The sequence below is a fragment of the Cheilinus undulatus genome, linkage group 10, assembly GCF_018320785.1.
Source record: "Cheilinus undulatus linkage group 10, ASM1832078v1, whole genome shotgun sequence".
NCBI classification, from domain to species: Eukaryota; Metazoa; Chordata; class Actinopteri; order Labriformes; family Labridae; genus Cheilinus; species Cheilinus undulatus.
The window spans coordinates 48,931,781-48,952,286 of NC_054874.1; the positions used below are offsets into that span (position 1 = coordinate 48,931,781).

At 38.2% G+C, this 20,506-nt stretch overlaps 1 protein-coding gene across 1 annotated transcript in view; it reads left to right on the forward strand.

Moving 5' to 3' along the window:
* ccdc69 (coiled-coil domain containing 69) overlaps positions 1-20,506 on the forward strand; it is a 43,098-nt gene that overhangs the window by 16,937 nt on the left and 5,655 nt on the right. Inside the window, exons 2-8 of the mRNA XM_041797580.1 lie at positions 8,029-8,092; positions 14,540-14,718; positions 15,896-15,983; positions 18,140-18,213; positions 18,309-18,410; positions 18,596-18,715; positions 20,367-20,464. Of these exons, the coding sequence (XP_041653514.1) occupies positions 8,029-8,092; positions 14,540-14,718; positions 15,896-15,983; positions 18,140-18,213; positions 18,309-18,410; positions 18,596-18,715; positions 20,367-20,464 (725 nt within the window). The remainder of the gene's footprint in view (positions 1-8,028; positions 8,093-14,539; positions 14,719-15,895; positions 15,984-18,139; positions 18,214-18,308; positions 18,411-18,595; positions 18,716-20,366; positions 20,465-20,506) is intronic.

A 20,506-nucleotide genomic window follows, 5' to 3' on the forward strand; every position in this document is an offset into this window, starting at 1 on the left:
ATGTGCGCGGACGGACGAAAATTGGCTGGTGGAACCCCTGCGAAGGGGCGTGTCTTAATATTTGACATCACGTTCGACGCATGGACACTCATGATCTCGCGGATGCATCAAGCATTAAACAAGGCTTCAAAACGATAAAAGATAAAAAAAGAGACAAATTTATTATGATTTAAAGTAGAAAACTTGATCCATTATTATAAAGAATATTAAAAATGTGTTCATTTAAAAATAAATGCATATTTATTTTATGAGATTTGTGCTTAAATCATCTTTAAAGGACCCAGGGCAGGTTTTTCCTCATGTTTGTTTTCTATTTTTAAACAGTCATTAGGAAACCGGTTATATTTCTTGATTTTGGATTTCTCATTTAAAACTGAAAATCTGTTGTCTGTAAACTACACTGACCTTTCACTTTAGTTTCCCTCTCTACCCTGGAGCAGAGCGGGGTCGAGTTAGGGATGGGGGGTGAAAACTGAGAGTCTGGACTCATGTCGGTCAGTAAAATGTCACTATAAAAAAACAACCAATGAGCCGCTCTCTCACCCTGCGTCTCATCTGAAAGTATTTTGATTTTGTCTTAAAAACATGATGTACTACTCAGCCTCAGGCTGGAAGGATAAATATACGTGTGGCTTAAACACATGCTGAGTTTAGGCGGAGGAGAAGCGTACGTCCCTGCGGGCATCGTTGGGCCCCTCACCTTAATAAAAGGTCATAAATCACTGCCGAGGCTCTGCTCTGTTTGTACAGCACTTCACTGTCAAGAAAAACCTGCCTGTTCTGAGCCGAGCGTCTCTCTTCACCCAGAGAAAGGTTAGTTTCTGCTCAGGCTGTGCATGCATCTCATTGGCCGGTTTAAACTTCAGGGGGAGGAGCCACAGAGTTTGTAGTTGAGTAATGATGCAGAAAGTCTGGTGAGCTGCGAGAGGAGGAAGATAAAGATCAAGATTTCAGCTCATTCATTCTCACCAGGTCATGTGAGGAGTCGAGCTGCAGCTAAATGAGATGTTTCTGCAAACCGTAGTTTAATTTTAGGGCTTCAAAATGTTAAAAAGTGCAATTTTAGATGATAACATTTCTCTCCCATGCAAGAAAATCTTTGACAGGGTTGCTTAAAAATCAATAATTTTACTCTGGTAAAAAGATGACATTTACTTTTCATTCTACCTTTTAATTTTTATTTCTCAAATATGGTTCAATATTTACACGAAGTTACTGTAAAACCAAACATAATAGATACAACATTGGTAGGACCACTTAACCACATGATTTACTGAGGATTTTTTTCTTTATGGCACTTACTGCTGTTATTTATGTTGGTGTGGCTGTTCTGGGATCCTCCTGCCCTTCCACCAGCCTATGTGGAAGCAAGAACAGCACAGGTTCCTGCCTGTTCCCGTGTCGACAAGGAAAGCCTGAGGCAGGGAGAAAAGCAGTAGAGCAGAGCAGGCGTCAGTGACAACAGTGATAAAGTCAGAGGCAGAATAAAGGAGGAGCTGGGGTGGAGGAGGGTTGCAAAAGAGGGAGCAACAAAGCGTAGCCAGGCGAACGCAGTTTAAAAATGATAGCCTGAGTGTCGTTAGCCAATAGCATGCTCAGAGTGAATCAGCTGGCCGTCAGCTGATGAGGGTTTGTGTGAAATCAGCTGATCTCAACAATATAGTAGCATTGCTCATCTATAGAGAAAATAAGCTAACATGGCTAGCTGTTAGCAGCCTGCTACATCATTGATGAGTTAACACATTAATGTGGCTAGCTGTTAGCTACCTGCTACATCCATTGATGAGTAAACAAGCTAATGTGGCTAGCTGCTAGCAGCCTTCTACATCCACTGATGAGTAAACAAGCTAATGTGGCTAGCTGCTAGCAGCCTTCTACATCCACTGATGAGTTAACCAGCTAATGTGGCTAGGTGTTAGCAGCCTGCTACATCCATAGATGAGGGAAAAAAGCTAATGTGGCTAGCTGTTTGCAGCCACCTACACCCATTGATGTGTTAACAAGCTAACATGCCTAGCTGTTAGCTTCCTGCTACATCCATTGATGAGTAAACCAGCTAATGTGGCTATCTGTTAGCTTCCTACTACAGCCATTGATGAGTAAACAAGCTAATGTGGCTAGCTGATAGCAGACTGCTACATCCATTGATGAGTAAACAAGCTAATGTGGCTATCTGTTAGCTTCCTGCTACAGCCATTGATGAGTAAACAAGCTAATGTGGCTAGCTGATAGCTACAATTTTGAACATAAAATGAGAGCAGTGGATGATCGTTCAGAGGCCCTACGTATGGCAAAAGCCACGTATAAGTGTATAAATATGATGTTAAGTCCACACCCGTACACACGTCAAGTCCTGAGACCTGTGAATGTGGAAAAAGTGTTTCCATTGTACTTTTGCGATATATTTCTATGTCAATTCGTCTGAAAAACCTCTTAATGAGAGCTTAAATTTTGAAGTGATTTATTAGAGATTTTTTGAAATACAGGTGTTTTTTATTGTGCTATTTAGATAATTGAAACACAGCTAGAGTAATGGCTGTGTTTGTTGTGCTTCCTCCCTCAGTCAGCGTGCTTCCTGATTGGCTAGCGTTCTGTTCCACTAAAAAATGCTGCTCATGACTGCTTGGCTGTTCTTGGTGTTTCCTCCACATAACAGGGTTTAAAAATGTGAATATTGAACATGTTTGATATTTACTATTTAAAGTCGTTTATAAGTCTGACTGTCTCACATCACTGAGGGAGAAATCCCTCCTAGCGCCTCCAGAAACGGGAAAATCTGTCAAGATAATCTGTAATCCATCAGATAATCAGGGTTTTGGTGACTTTGGATAGAATGGGGACTAAAATAGCCAAGATTATCTTGTAGTATGCAAGTTTCTGTACTTTTTTGATACCGAAGATCCTTAAAACATGGGAGAGAGTGCACAGTAGGGTTTGACTCAATTCAAGTTAGATGTAGGTGGTTTAAAGGAGTTTTAGAGTTTGAGTTTATCCTCCTGGTGTAGTGACAGTGAGTAATAAGCTGAATGTATCACCGTTCACCTAAAGAACTCAGATCTGATGTTGTTTTGTGTTTCCCAGCTCTGTTCCAGCTCTGAGTTTAAATAAAGTTGTAGTCCAGCTGACTGAGCAGAGTTTACTGGTGTTTATACACAGGGAGGGTCTGAGTGTTTCAGAGCTTTAGGGCGTGATTGCTCAGCTTCTCATTGCTTGAGCAATGTGAGGGTGTGTGTGAGGCAATACCGTAAGTATTTCAGTGTGTTTTCTGATGGTGTGTAGATGGTGGCGTGTGATCCCTCAGCTCCTGTGTGTTGTGGATGTTTGGATTCACGCCCAAGATTACGTGTTTGTCTGCTGACCAGATTTCTGTGAAAGCTGCTGCTCATATCCACGTATGTCAGAGAAAACCTGTAATGATCCCTTTAGTTCACAGAAAATATCAAATTAAAGCAACTATATTTAACTTTCACCATTTAAACCAGTAGTTTCAAAGTTTATCCAACAGTATAATCACGTTCACCAGGGAGAATGGTGTATATTTGATTTCCACAGAGTGCCCTGGTCACCTGCTTTCAGCACGGTGTAGCTTTAGCAGCAGGGTCCTCTCATGAGCAGTGTGTTCAGCTTTTTGGCATTTTTGCTACATCCATTTTTGTGGGCGGGGTTTAGTTGTACTCAAAGCTGTTTGTAATGGCTGCTCCTGTGCGGTGGTGACCTCAGGTGAAGCTTTAGCTTCAGTTTACTAGAACTCGACAACATTTCTGCATGACAGAAAGAATAAAAACAACACTGAAAGCTTTTCATGATGTGAAAGATGTTCTTGCTGGTGAGAGTTACCGGGTGAAGGGTTGGCTAATGTGAGTGTTTGTATGCAATGGCTGCTAGTGGAGTGATTAGCTCAGACTTAGCCACAGCGGCAGTTTTGTGTGAACTGGACATCTATACATCCATTTTCGTACCACTTATTAGGGCTGGGCAATAAATCACTAATTAGATTAGATCGCAATATGGCCTGCTGCAATTTACAAATCGCAGAAATTTAGATTTTTTTTTTTAACTTGAAATGTGTCAGAAAACCTGTTTCATACTTTTTTGCAGCAGATATTTTTTCCACATAATGCAAATATTTAAGTTTTTTTAGGAGAAAAATCCCTGCTTAACTAATGAATATGTTTTTCTTATTTTAAATGAGATAAAAATGATCATGCTCTTCAACATATCAATTTATATCAAATTTGCAATATGAGCCACAAATATTAAAATTGGTTGTTTGTTTTAAATTGTTTTTCCCCAGTATATTATTATCTAAAATGATTTAGATTATTATACAGAACTAGAAAAGCACTCAGAGAGCGCAGACCTCCGCCATTAGCACTATCTCCCAATGGTGAAGAATCCTTAAAAAAATTCCTGGATCCGTCCCCATGTGCCCCCCACCACGGCATTTGCCGATTACTCCCTCCCTGATGGGGTGGAGACATGGTGAGGCAAAGCATTGGCTTCACTACAGGTGGACCATCATGGTGGAAGCATTGCCTGCTGGTGCCAACAGATGCACTGGCAGTCTCACCCATGGTCAAACCAGACGACTGGAAGTCATGGCAGAGGGTGAATATTCCTCTATTCCTCCCAGCATTGTGAGTATTCTCGCTACAATTCGCTGTCTTTGTCTGTTACACTTCGACTCGTCTCCTCGACCGAGCGTGTGTCTTTCAAACTCTATAAACTCCAAAACTTTGCATAGAAACACACCCAAAAATGCTGCTGGGATTGAAGTTACTCATGTCCGCCATCTCTCGAGCTCCGCCATTAGCCCTATCTCCCAATAGTACAGAATCCTTAAAAAAATCCTGGATCCAGATGGTGATCCGGATCAGTCCCAAAATCTAATCAGTTCTTCCTTATGCCATTTCTGACATTTCCTGAAAATTTCATCAAAATCCGTCCACAGCTTTTTGAGTTATGTTGCTAATAAACAAACAAACTAACTAACAAACTAACAAATGACCAAACCCACCCGATCACATAACCTCCTTGGTGGAGGTGATAATTTATTTCTTGTCTGTATTGAAAAATATGTAAGATGAGGAACCTAAAAATAATCACATCTTAAATCGCAACTGCCATATTGGGGGGAAAAATCGCAATTAGATTATTTTTGCAAATCTTTCAGCCCTTCCGCTTATCCTGTTGGGGGTCGGGGGAGTGCTGGAGCCTATCCCAGCTGTCATTGGGCGGGAGGTGGGGTATACCCTGGACTGGTCGCCAGTCAGTCACAGGGCTGACGTATAGAGACAGACAACCAGGCACACTCACACCTACAGGCAATTTAGAGTCTCTAATTAACCTAACAAGCATGTCTTTGGTGGTGGGAGGAAGCCGGAGTACCCAGAGAGAACCGACACGGGCACGGGGAGAACATGCAAACTCCACACAGAAAGGCCCTGACCGGGAAGTGAACCAGGGACCTTCTTGCTGTGAGGCAGCAGAGCTAACCCCTGCGCCGCCGTGCATAATTAATCATGTTTCCTATTTTCTATATAAATATATTTTTGATCGTTTTAAACCAGACGACTAGACAAGCACCTCTAGTTTTACTGCTGAATGAAACCAATGTGGTATGAATCTTTGACTACTCTGATTTCTTCCAGCTGTCTTTAAATAAAGACTAAAGCTGTCAGTGAGGTGATAACTGCAGGGTTGAAGAATTCGTCTGTCGGTCATTTTCTGATCATCGGCTCGATCACACGGCCGTTAATCGTCCCGCGTCAGTGTCTGAGCTGCAGCTGAAGTTATGTAAGCCAGAAAAGAAAAGAGGGAAAGTTACAGCGTCAGTCATGTGGAGACTAATGAGAGACTCAGACTCTATCAGCACATTTCATAACGTCCTCCTCGCTCCAGTTTAACGACCAGACCTGAACCAGAACAACGAGCACGCTGCTGCTGCTGCTGCCAGGAGGCCTGCTCAGCGTCTGTGACACTCTCCATCTAATCTCTGTTTGTCTCTGATTATTCCACTGCAGGCTGAACTCTGAGCTCACAGCACTAATATTATTATAATTCCTTTAACCTGATGTCACTTATAATCACTGAAACGGTGAAGAAGGACCGGCTTTAAGATGGGGAAATGATCAGGGAGTCACTTTGTAAAGATCCTGGAAATATAAAAAAGAGCAACATGCAAATTAAAACAAGCTTTATCCTGATTAACATCATTTTTACTGGCAGGAGTTTCCATCTGAGAATATGCTGCTGTTAGTGAGCTGAAGCACCGGACAAAAAGTCTGCAAGATTAGCTAGATTAACGGAGAAACTCTGCAACACCTAAAGGTTAAATCTAATGTGGAGGTCAGCAAAACCGTGGACCATTGTAAAGTTAAGCTGTGATAACTGTATTTTATATTTAACCAGGATGATAGAATGTGATTTAATGGAAAGAACTGAATAATAGGTGTAAAGTATCAAAAATTAGGTTGATGGGCAAAAAGACAAGAAAACAAATAAGAAAAAAGTGCCGAAAATGGGCGTAGAGTGGCATTAAGAGGGTTGAGGGCAGCAAAAATGGTCGAGAAGTGGCAGAGCTGTGCAAAAAGTGTCAAAGACCTGGCAAAAATGTGTGACCAGAAGAAAAAGTGGGTATAGGGTGACAAAAAGGGAATAAAAGATAAAAAAAAAAAAGAAACAATTAGTGGAAAGAATTTGTTTTGAATCGCAAATGGAAGTGCACAGAGGGAGTAAAGTGGCAAAAAACATCAAAAAGTGTCCAAATGTTGCAAAATTGAACAGCAGCAAAATGTGGGTTTGAACTGGTAAAACAAAGTGGTAGGTAAAGGTGGAAAAGGGTGATGTAAGGGTGTATCAGGGTCCACTCTCTGGTTTATCAGGGTCCATTCTCCAGGTTTATCTGGGTCCATTCTCTGGGTTTATCAGGGTCCATTCTCTGGTTTATCAGGGTCCATTCTCTGGTTTATCAGGGTCCATTCTCTGGTTTATCAGGGTCCATTCTCTGGTTTATCAGCGTCCATTCTCTGGTTTATCAGGGTCCATTCTCCAGGTTTATCAGGGTCCATTCTCTGGGTTCATCAGGGTCCATTCTCTGGGTTTATCAGGGTCCATTCTCTGGTTTATCAGGGTCCATTCTCTGGGTTTATCAGGGTCCATTCTCTGGGTTCATCAGGGTCCATTCTCTGGGTTTATCAGGGTCCATTCTCTGGGTTTATCAGGGTCCATTCTCTGGGTTCATCAGGGTCTATTCTCTGGGTTTATCAGGGTCCATTCTCTGGGTTCATCAGGGTCTATTCTCTGGGTTTATCAGGGTCCATTCTCTGGGTTTATCAGGGTCCATTCTCTGGTTTATCAGGGTCCATTCTCTGGTTTATCAGGGTCCATTCTCTGGTTTATCAGGGTCCATTCTCTGGGTTCATCAGGGTCTATTCTCTGGGTTTATCAGGGTCCATTCTCTGGTTTATCAGGGTCCGTTCTCTGGGTTTATCAGGGGCCCATTCTCTGGTTTATCAGGGTCCATTCTCTGGGTTTATCAGCGTCCGTTCTCTGGGTTTATCAGGGTCCATTCTCTGGGTTTATCAGGGTCCGTTCTCTGGGTTTATCAGGGGCCATTCTCTGGGTTTATCAGGGTCCATTCTCTGGGTTTATCAGGGTCCGTTCTCTGGGTTTATCAGGGGCCATTGTCTGGGTTTATCAGGGTCCATTCTCTGGGTTTATCAGGGTCCGTTCTCTGGGTTTATCAGGGGCCCATCCTTTGGTCAACTCCAACAGTCTGTGATGTAAAAATCAGGTTTATTTCAGAGATCTGAATGGTTATGGGACTGCCGGTCTCCGGTGTGTCCTTTTGGTCACTTTTAAGTCCTTCAGTGTGAACACAGCATGAGTAAAAGTGGAAAAACAGATCAGTTTCTAACTTACTCAGAACAAACAAAAGAGCCATAAGTGTGAAAGCTTCCTTAACAGTGGATTTGTTTGTGAAAATGTGACTTGAACTTTTTCTTCCTCTTCTGTTTTTGTTTTCAGAAGAAGAATAAAAACAAGAAAGGAGGGAAGACCCAGAAGGACAGCAGCCGCCCAGATGAAGGAGGTGAGAGTTAAACCTGGTCTAAGTTTTATCAGGCCCTCCTTTTGTGTCTCTGATTATTTTTGTTCTTTCACTTCCTGTTTCTCTGCATACTTTCTGAATGTCAGCAGAAGCTGAAGGACGATGAGGTGTCCTGTCTATTTTTTTTTTCTTTGCTTTGCTTTCCACATTAGCTTTGTAAGAGCCCATGTCCACATCTGGGGCCTTCTGGGCTCGTAGCTCCCATTCTTTATGCAAATCCAGTGTGGTCCAGTGTTTTTAAAATGCCCTCAGCATTAGCTGTTTTTATGCGGCACTCTGATAATCTCTGTTTTTCCTCTGAAGTCTCGTTTGATCCTGAGTTTCTGTGAGATCTCATGTCTGTGGAATCATAACTGCTGTGTGTTTTGGAGGATTCTGATGTTTAAACTCAGCTGAAGCTGTCCATATACGGCTGTGGTCTCCCATATTTTTAAAGTCAGTTCAGATTTGGAGATCAGCTGTTATCAGCTCAGAAACCTGCAGTAAAAGAAGACCGGGGTTGTAGATTTTAAACATATCAAACTGCAAACATGAAACCTGCTGCTATAAAAACAAATGAAGTGATTTACTAAAGAAGTACAGTCAATTGTAGGTTGCAGCCTTTAATTCAGATCTGTATGTGCTGCAGAAATCCCCTGAACTGTTCTGAAGTCTTCTCCTGTCTAATCTGATCTTTAATTCCTAGGAGATGACGGTAAACAGAGCGGTGTTTGACATGAACCTCAGGTAACAGAGGTGATGAAGCATCTGCTGAGGCTGTGACTCAGCTCTGACCGGCAGACGTTTAACTCTTACTGTACCCTTGTTTCCTCGTGTTTATGAGTAGATTGTTAAACAGGCCGGCTCTGTCGTCATCTCTCTGTGAATCACTCAGCAGCAGCTGGACTTACGCTGCAGACGCTGGAGCAAAAACTCTCAGGATAACCACTGTTACCACAAACTCGATCACTTCCTTGGACATAGTTGTGAAAGTGAAGAAAAACCCAAGGCGTAGGGTGAATTACTCCGACAGAAAGTGCTATAAAAGACTCCTAAATACTAACATAACCATTCTATGTGAACGACAGCCTGTTATTTCTAACACAAAGCTCCATTGTTATCCAGAGAAAGATAAAAATCAGATCAGTGAGCCTCTGTTGCTCTCTCTCAGTAGTTTTTATTAAATCAATCCCACATTCACCGTCATGCTGACCCACATATTCAGCAGAGCAGCGAGGCCAAAGCAGAGGAAGATGAAATACTCCAGATAAATTCTGCAGTCAGTCGAGGATCCGTGAAAAAATCAAACAGCTCAACTGACAAGAAACGCATTTTTGTTCTGGTTCATTAGCATCCACTCTGCTCCACAGGAACCAACAGCTAACAGTGACGATAACTAGAGCTACTGCCCGAGGGTTAAACGTCTCTAAAAGGTTTACAATAACAGCTGTGGGTCAAAAAGACCTTCTCCATCCTTCTCCCCCTAAAGATGCCTGACTTGACATCCTGAAGTCATGTCTGAGCATAAAAGAACAAAAATGCTCTCTAGAACTGTTCAGTTCTTCCCTCCGGTTTTAAGTTTCATTTCTCTCCTGCTGTGAGTTAGGCTGCTACTGACAACACACTTAGCTATAGCCTCCTCAAGTGTCCTGATGTATGAAATGCCCTGCCAAGGTGCCCTCTCAGATTCCCCTCTGCTAGATAAACACGATAAATGCCTTTTTAAGTGCCATCTAAATGGACAATATTTGACAAAGTGCACGATTTAAAGACATGCCCTCTAGGTATGCAACATTTGACCATGTGCCCTATTTAGTGCCCTCTTAATAAAATTTGACTTTAGTTCCCTTCATAGTGTGCTTCCAGTGGGCTAATTTGACCATGTGCCCTCTGTAGTTCCCTCTAAATAAAAAAACAAAAGACTTTAGTTCCCTTCATAGTGTGCTTCCAGTGGGCATATTTTACCATGTGCCCTCTGTAGTTCCCTCTAAATAAAAAAAAAACAAAAGACTTTAGTTCCCTTCATAGTGTGCTTCCAGTGGGCATATTTTACCATGTGCCCTCTGTAGTTCCCTCTAAATAAAAAAAAAACAAAAGACTTTAGTTCCCTTTATAGTGTGCTTCCAGTGGGCTAATTTGACCATGTGCCCTCTGTAGTTCCCTCTAAATAAAAAAACAAAAGACTTTAGTTCCCTTCATAGTGTGCTTCCAGTGGGCATATTTTACCATGTGCCCTCTGTAGTTCCCTCTAAATAAAAAAAAAACAAAAGACTTTAGTTCCCTTCATAGTGTGCTTCCAGTGGGCATATTTTACCATGTGCCCTCTGTAGTTCCCTCTAAATAAAAAAAAAACAAAAGACTTTAGTTCCCTTTATAGTGTGCTTCCAGTGGGCTAATTTGACCATGTGCCCTCTTTAGTTCCCTCTAAATAAAAAAAAAAAATAATTTAGTTAAATTCTTAGTGTGCTTCCAGTGGGCATATTTTACCATGTGCCCTCTGTAGTTCCCTCTAAATAAAAAAAAAACAAAAGACTTTAGTTCCCTTCATAGTGTGCTTCCAGTGGGCATATTTTACCATGTGCCCTCTGTAGTTCCCTCTAAATAAAAAAAAAACAAAAGACTTTAGTTCCCTTTATAGTGTGCTTCCAGTGGGCTAATTTGACCATGTGCCCTCTTTAGTGCCTTCCAAATAAAAATTAATTTAGTGCCCTTTATAGTGTCCTGCCAGTGGGAAAATTCGCCTATGTTCCCTCTTTAGTTCCCTCCAAAAAATGAACGTTAGTTCCCTTTATAGTGTGCTTCCAGTGGGCAAATTTGACCATGTACTGTATTTGGTTCCCTCCAAATAAAAAACTGACTTTATTGCTCTTTAACTGGACAATAAATGGTAACTTTCTATGTTTCTGGTGCAGTTTCAGTGGAGAAAACCTGAGCACACGTCCAGCAGTGGGGAAAGAGTCAGAGAGCGCCGTTAGCCCCTTGGTTTAAAGTTCATATTTTTACCTGCACCCTCCCTTGTGTGCCTTTGTGAAATAAATGGTTCAATAGTTTACTATTTAGGTGGCCTATTATGTACTCATTGATCTCCCCCACCTCACAAAGACCCTGACTCCACCGTTGGACTTGGGGATGAACTGATCAAATTTGGAGGTCAAAGGTCACAATTACCTCCTACCATATGAGGCTTCTTTGGTGTTAATCCTCATTTACTCTCCTCTGTCACCTTTAGAAGGCAGATAACCACCGTACAGTAGTTCTACCTGACTTTAAACCTCACCGAGCTCCTCCTTTCACTCACATTATTGAATCCATGCAGCTGTTCGAAAACAATTCTGATTTATAACTGGAAAAACACTCCTGATTTATTACAGCCAGTGTTTTTCCATGTGTTGTTTCAGTTCCTCCTCTTCTGAATGATCATAACGATGTGATGTTTGTGTTTCACCGTCCAACAGCAGAATAAAAACTAAATCTGCTCTTTGTTTAAAAATCAATTCAACATGCAGACGGGCTCAGACACGTTTCTACGGCTAAATAGACTCTGAATATGAGGGAAAAACAGAACAATAAGGATCCTGAGAAGAACAGAGATGAGTCAAAACATCTGTTTATTATAGAATTAGAGTGTTTATTTACTGTATTACATAAAAACATGCTCATGTAGACATCCATGCAGACAAAATGCTTTCTTTACATCAGCTGTAGATGTTTTCTTTCAAACAGAAGTCTGCTCTCAGACGTTAAGGTTCGGGGTTTTATTGTTTTAGAAATAACTCTTATTATGTTTAGGACCCTTTGACATGTTTATGATGAAGGAGTCTGAGCTGAAGACGTCAGTGAAACTGAGCGTGTGCAGGAGCGGGTCTCTACATGTCCATGATGTAATGGAGCAGTCTTATTCAAATCACGGAAACGCTTCAACAACTTTGACCTCCATTCATTCTGACTTTAACTGCTGGGGAGAGATGACACAGGACCTGAAATGGAAGATTTAAGGCTCCAGAGAGGGGATTGTTTTATAAATAGTTAAATCTGCACATATTTTCTGGATTAACTGATTTGTTTTTATTCTAAAAAATCTGAAGATGGCTCACAGAGCCCAACATGGCGTTCCTTTGTGTCATGTTTTGTCAGAAACCCCAAAACTTTAATTCCTAAAGGAGAAAAGATGCCAGAAAATCTAAATAAATAATAAAACCTTTATTTATCAAGTTCTTTAATAATCAAAGTAACAAAAATTAAAATTTGAAACAGCTAAATAAAATAAATCATTAAATATAAAATGCTGAAATAAAATAAATCATTGCATATAAAACGGCTAAATAAAATAAATCAAATATAAAACAGCTAAATAAAAATAATCATTAAATATAAACTAAATCATTAAATTTAAAACTGCTGAATAAAATAAATCCTTAAATATAAAACAGCTAAAAAAATAAATCATTGAATATAAAACAGATAAATAAAATAAATCATAAAATATAGAACTGCTAAACAAAATAAATCATTAAATTTAAAACTGCTGAATAAAATAAATCATAATTTAAAAAATAAATCATTAAATATAAAACTGCTAAATAAAATAAATCATAAAATATAAAATAAACCATTAAATATAAAACTGCTAAATATAATAAATCATAAAATATAAAATAAACCATTAAATATAAAACTGCTAAATAAAATAAATCATAAAATATAAAATAAACCATTAAATATAAAACTGCTAAATAAAATAAATCATTGAATATAAAATAAATCATAAAATATAGAACTGCTAAATAAAATAAATAATTGAACATAAAACAGCTTAATATAATTAATCAATGAATATAAAACTGCTAAATAAGATAAATCATAAAATATAAAATAAATCATTAAAGATAAAACTGCTAAATAAAATAAATCATTGAACATAAAACTGCCAAATTAAATAAATCATTAAATATAAAATGGCTGAATAAAATAAATCATTAAATTTAAAACTGCTAAATAAAATAAATCATTGAATATAAAACTGCTAAATAAAATAAATCATAAAATATAAAATAAATCATTAATATAAAACTGCTAAATTAAATAAATCATTGAACATAAAACAGCTAATAAAAGATAAATCATGAAATATAAAATGGCTAAATAAAATAAATCATTAAATATAAAACTGTTAAAAAAATTAAATCATTAAATATAAAATAAAACATTAAATATAAAACTGCTTAATAAAATATATCATTAAATATAAAACTGCTTAATAAAATAATTCATTAAATATTAAATAAATCATTAAATATAAAACAAATCATTAAATTTAAAACTGCTAAATTAAATAAATCATTGAACATAAAACAGCTTAAAAAAGGGATAAATCATTAAATATAAAATTGCTAAATAAAATAAATCATTAAATTAAAAACTGCTAAATTAAATAAATCATAAAATATAAAATAAATTATAAAATATAAAACTGCTAAATTAAATAAATCATTGAACATAAAACAGCTAAAAAAAGAGATAAATCATTAAATATTAAATGGCTAAATAAAATAAATCATTAAATATAAAACTGCTAAAAAAAAATAAATCATAAAATATAAAATATATCATTAAATATGAAATAAATCATTAAATATAACACTGCTAAATAAAATAAATCACTAAATATAAAATAAATCATTAAATATAAAACCGCTTAATAAAATAAATTATTAAATACAAAATAAATCACTAAATATAAAACTGGTAAATTAGATAAATCATTGAACATAAAACAGCTAAAAAAAGATAAATCATGAAATATAAAATGGCTAAATAAAATAAATCATTAAATATAAAACTGCTAAAAAAAAAATAAATCATTAAATATAAAATAAATCATTAAATATAAAACTGCTAAATAAAATAAATCATTAAATATAAAATAAATCATTAAATATAAAACTGCTAAAAAAATAAATCATTAAATACAAAATAAATCATTAAATATAAAATTGCTTAATAAAATAAATCATAAAATATAAAATATATCATTAAATATAAAATTGCTAAATTAAATAAATCATTAAATATAAAATAAATCATTAAATATAACACTGCTAAATAAAATAAATCACTAAATATAAAATAAATCATTAAATATAAAACCGCTTAATAAAATAAATTATTAAATATAAAATAAATCACTAAATATAAAACTGCTAAATTTAATAAATCATTGAACATAAAACAGCTAAAAAAAGATAAATCATGAAATATAAAATGGCTAAATAAAATAAATCATTAATATAAAACTGCTAAAAAAAAATAAATCATTAAATATAAAATAAATCATTAAACATAAAACTGCTAAAAAAATAAATAAATCATTAAATATAAAATAAATCATTAAATATAAAACTGCTAAATAAAATAAATCACTAAATATAAACGGTTTCTCTCCACTTGCAGGTAACCGTACGTCAGGTGAGCAGGACGTCTGTCTGGAGAAGCAGATCGAGCGATTCGAGTGGCAGCTGAGGATTTTAAAGGAAGTGCTCTCGGCCAATGGCAACCCAGAGAGGGCGGAGCTTCTGAAGGACCACGCTGATGTGGAGGTGTGCGGCCTGGTGCTGAACATCCTCGATAAGGTGAGAAGAAGTGATTCAACCTCACTGATCGGTCTCAAACAGAGAGAAAAGGAGAAAAATCTGGTGGAAAACTTTATTTAAATAATCAGTCAAACTCAAAAACTCCTCTTCTTATTATTTATTTAATTCCCACACATTAAACGCCTGATCTGAAGACTCAAACAGGCTACCGTTCAGCTTCATATGAGTGTGATTTAATCAGCAGAGGGAGTTTAAATCTGCTCCACAGACTCATGGACTCCAGGTTTGGCTCAGACCTCCTGAGTCTTCAGCCAGGAGGTTTTTGGTTTCTGTGGCAGACGTTTTGAACTCAGCTGTGACCCTGCTGAGAGTTCAGAAACACCTCTGTTGTCTGATACAGGGGGACCTGGTTCAGAGAAAGATCTGGTCTCTGGTCAGACTGGCTAACCTAGAAAATACAAAGCCTGATCGTGGGACTAAACCATTTTTGGACTGGACTGACATTGAAATCTGACGTGCTCCAGCGTCCAATCAGTGAGTGTGGTTGTTGTTCCTTCACTCATCAGATATCCCTCCTTTGTCCTCCTACCAATTAAGGGGTGCTCTTGCACTCGGCCCAGTTTCCTCATACTCTGCTAAAGCATGGTTTTCTCTTTAAACCCTGTCTTACTGATGTTACACCACATCCATGTCGTGCATCTGTGCTTGTGCACATGCAGCAGCAATCATACCGCGCTAAAGCCCACCTCTTCTATGTATGCCTGGGTCAAGCCAGACTTTGGGGCTCAGGCATGCTTGAGTGCACCCTGAGAGCTTTGGGACAGTCCTTAAGATAACCAGTCAGAAACTACTTCAGGATTTACCTGAGGACTGAGGACACACCTACAAGAGACCTGTGACCTCCAAGTGTCCACTGTTGCCTGCTGACTGTAACAGCAGCATGGATATGCTGATCTTAACTTTATTTAAATTTTACATGTCATTCATCCTTTGCCAAAGTTTTCTATGTCAAAGATCTTTTCATAAGTAGAAAATAATGTTGGCCTTTCTACATGTACTTGTAATGAGAGGCTGTTCTATTATAGCATTAGAAACATGTATTAAGAGAAGGAGATGAAAAGGAATTAGAGAGGGGGGATCCTTTAAACAGCTGATTTTCTAGATCTAGATCCACAGTCTTACATCTCATCACACCGACCTGATCATGTGATTTCAGGTGAAAACAGAGACGACGGCTGATCTGAACGTGCTGCATGAACAGAAGAGTAAAAATGCTACTGAAGAACATGAGAGATATGTGGAAGGTAAGAAAGAGGAACTACACACATACGGAAATAGAATAAATAATTCTAAAGCTTTATGCAGTAGATAGATATCAGACCTTTAGATGGATTGTTTTTGCATTAAAACCCATTTTAATGAACTCAGCTGTGATAAGAACTCACTAGATAAGTTGACATTAAAATGGTCTGTAAATGTAATCAGCTGTAGCTCCTCTTAGAGCTGTTGGTCAGCAAAAATACAAAATTAAACTCCTGGCTGATTCCTGCATATCAGCATCTGTTTGAATAAACTTTATTTATAAAGCTCTTTCACATGCTCAGTGCGGAGAAGCTGCTGGTGATAGCACTTAATGGAGAAGAATTAGCCACGAGCTAAGAGGCTAGAAGCTCTTTAACAGATTTTCTCCCTCATGTTGTCATAAACACTGATGTAGCATTTAGATAAAATATCTGTGGGGTACTGGTTAGACTGGAATGACAGATGGAGGTCTAGACTAGGCTGTGTGCTGATGACAAGGATGGAATGTTTTATAAGCTGTGATGACATCATCTTTCTAAAGGGTATTAAAGGATGACGTCATCAAAGGCTATTTCCCTCCATTTTTGGAGGCTGGAGGAGAGTCAACACGAGTAGAGTTTATGGCAGAGTTTAGTGGGCGGGCCGTTAGGTTGATCTAAAGTTCGGTTGAGACCGTGATTTCAATATGGAAGCCTCCGCAGATTGGCTTCAAGAGCCGTTTGAGTCCGCCTATTGTAAGCAGACGACTGACGTCACACAGGGTTTGTCCATTTCTTTCTACAGTCTATGGTTCTGATAGAGCTCAGCAGTGTGGTTCCAGAAGTATAAATCCCATTCATTTTCTCCACAGCAGATTTGATTATTAGTTATCATAAGTATCTACATTAAACTGAACGTGAGCTACCTGAGTGTGAAACAATGATGTGTGTGCTTTATGTAGGAGACTAAAGATAACAACAGCATTTTAAGAAAACCCGTTTATTTGTAATCTCAGCCAAATAAACTACAGTACCCACAATTCTTGAGTGTCACAGTGATGTCTCTGATTGGTGGGCTCTCCATTACCATGGAAATGTCTACCAAGCTCACAAACATAGGCTGTTGACTGTTAATAACAAAAATACATGTTCCCTCAGTATGAAGCAAAAATACTTAAACTAGGACATTACAATGTTATTTCAAATACAATCACTACAATACAGGGCAGTGTAGAAAAGAGGTGCATACTTTATGTCGTTCTAAAGCTTGAAAAGCTATCAGCAACAAAATTTGGATTGTGGGATATGTAGTTCTTCCTCCTTTTAAAGAAATATGTACACGGTCTTATACCTTCTCTGTTTTTGAACACAGTTTTTGTGCTGAATGAAGTCTTTATAGTCATGAGTACTCCGGTAGCTCGTCTCATGCATTTAAAGTGTTGTAATAAGGATAATTAGAAATGTCCATGGAGGGTTTGAATGGAGAATTTTACTTCCAGAACCAGAGCTGCTGAAAAAGTGGGCGGGCACTGTTGAGCTCTGTTACAGACTTCAAAGGATGACGTCATCAAAGGCAGATGATGTAGTGTTTGATGTTGAGGATTTTTCCCTCCTTTTTTGCTGAGTAGTTGCCAAAGATGGTAACTTTTGAAAAGTGGGTGGAGCTTTCAAGGAGGTCCTCACCAGCTCCACCCACTTTTAAAAACATGTCAACAAATGAGGGCAGATTGTTATGGAAGAATTTCACGATTCTTTTTCTTTAATAGTTAAGAGTTTCTGCCTTTCTTTGTCCTTTACAGCAGTTAGTGAGGAGTCTTTGGCTTTAGAGCCGTTAAACGGACAAAAGAAGAAATTTGAAGACGTCATGTTGGGTAACGGACAATTAGAAGACCGTTAGTCATTAGATATTCCTAATTATAGCCATAGGGGATTTTTACATATTAAATCTGTGCTCTTATTTTTGGAGTGATAACTACTAAAGATTCTGTAGCTGGAATGATTTTATTTTAATTTTGGTTTCCTGCAGATTCAGAATCGACTAACTTTAATCAAATATCCCAAAATCAGACTTACAGCAGAGTTGGTGCTGAAATTAAATACACAACAATCCTGATAATTGGACTCTAGATTTGTGCTTTTTATTTGAAATTCTTTCAATTTTGTCTTTTGATCGTGTGCAGAGCTTCAGAAAAAACACGAACAAGAAAAAGAGTCTCTGACGGAAAAGTTTGAGGCCGTCGAGGATGACCTCAAGGTAAATTCACTTTAGCTGAATAAATAACTGATAATAATGCTTTTCTGTAGATGTTTTAATCTTTAAATATTCTGAATTAAATATTGTGAATTTAGAGCCAGGTGACCCAGCTGTCAGCTGATCTGGAGGTTTTTAACCAGCTGAAGAGGAGAGTTGGAGAATCCATGTTTAAGAGGGACCTGCAGAGAAATATCCAGGTGAGTCTGGATCAACTATAGTTCTGAATTGATCAATAATCAATAATCAGAGAAATGTTTTAGAGACTACGTGTGCAGAGGTTTTACATCAGTGGCTTCTGGTAAAAGGAGTAAATCTTGTGTTAAACACTCGAAAAATCCACCGCAGTAGAGAGATGAAGAGGTTTCTCTGTTCCCTCCTCCAGGCCCATGGCAGCCCAGGTGCATTCTGGGAGTCTGAGCAGGAGTCTCTGGTGTTTGTGATTGAGATGAAGAGTCAGCGTGTTCAGGAGCAGAACAGGAAGCTGCAGCAGATGGACGCGCTGGTGGGTGATCTGAGAGGACGAGTGTTTTATCCCTGTCTTCATCGGCTTTGTCTTTTTGTGTCTTTGTCGCCGTTGTCTTCCTTATTGTTGTCCTCTCCTTCTTCTACTTTTCTCCCTCCTCCTAATTCTTCTGAGCTCCTCTTTGATTTTCTTCTTCTACTTCTTTGTACCTTTTAAAGCGTTGTCTTTGACATTCTTTGTCATCTTCTGTCCCTCTTTTTCTTTTTCTCCTTATCACTTTTTCTTCTCCATGTCCTCCTATTTTATCCTCCTTTCTTTCTCTTCTTCTCCCCCTCTCCATTTTCTTTGCTCTCTTTGTCTCCATCTCCTGGGTCTTTTTTTAGTCTTCCTCTCCTTCTCTCCTCTTTGGTCCTCTGTATTCTTCTTCTTCTTCACCTTCTTGTCATCTTCATTTGTCTTATTCTTCTATCTCCTTCATCCTCTTCTTCTCTCCTTCCTTTGTCACATTTTTCTTGTCATCTTTGTCATCATGTTCTTCCTTCTTCTTTGTTTTCTTTTTGTCTTCATATTTTGTCTTTTTCTTTTTCTCTCCTTCGTTATCTCCTCTTTGTGTCCTCCTTTGTTTTGTCCCTTTTCTTCACTTTCTTCCTCTCTCCCTCTTCTCCTTATTCATCTTCTCACGTCTTTCTGCTCCTTCATCATCTTTTTCTGCTGTAATCATTTTTGTCTTTTATGTCATCGTCATCTTCATTCCTCCTTCCTCTACCTCGTCTTCTTTTTTCATGTCGTTGTTTTTGACATTGTTTTCTTCTTGTTCATCCTCCTCTTCATCTCTTTCTCTCTTTTCTTCTTCATCTTCCCTTTCAACATCTTTGTCATCTTTCTCCCTCTTTGTCCTCTTTTGTATCTTTTTGTTTTTTCTTCCTTTCCTCTTCATCCTTGTCCTCTTCTCTTCATCTTCTTGTTTTCACATCTTCTCCTTCTTCTTATTCATCTTCCTCTTCTCCTCCTCATTTGTCATCTTCATCCTTGTCATCTCCTTCTTCTCTCCTTCCTTGTCTTCTTTATTTTTTCTTTCTCCATTTTCTTTTTCATCATTGTCTTTCACCTTCATCTTTTACATTTCACCTTTTTGCTTTGTCTTTCTCTTCTCCTTATTCTTGCTAATAATCGTACATCCTTCCTCTCCTTCCTTTCCTCCTTCATCACCTTCTCTGTCTTCTTCGTCATCACCTTGCTGTCCTTTGTGTCCTCGTCTCCTTCATATTTGTCCTTTTATTCTTCTTCTTTCTGTCCTCCGCATTACTCTCCTCCCTATTCTTCACCGTCTTCCTCATCCTTGCCATCTTCTCCCTCTCTCTTTCCTTGTCTTCTTTGATTTCTTCTCTCTCATTCTGCCATCCTGCTCTCTTTTTTTTTTACTTTTTGCCTTCTTTTGCTTTTTCTCTTCCTTTTTTGGCTATTTATGCTTTTTTGGATAGATGACTGGATAGTCAGAAACAGGGATGAGAGAGTGGAGGAGAGACATGCAGGAAAGGAGCCATCCACATACATGGGACATGACCTAACCTCTAGGCCACACCCCTTTTCTCCCTCTTGACCTTCTTCTTTGTCTCCCTCATTTCCTTATCTTCATTCACCTTTTAACATCTGTCTATCATCACTCTTCGTCATCCCGTGTCGTCCTCAGGTGGAGAAGAACTTGGCGTTGGAGGATCAGATCGTTCACGTCCTGCAGCAGAACGAGGATCTGAACGTTCGGATAGAAAACTGTCAGGCTCTCATTCAGTGAGTGTCTCCTCTTCTTCAATAGCAGCTGCTCTAAGCTTC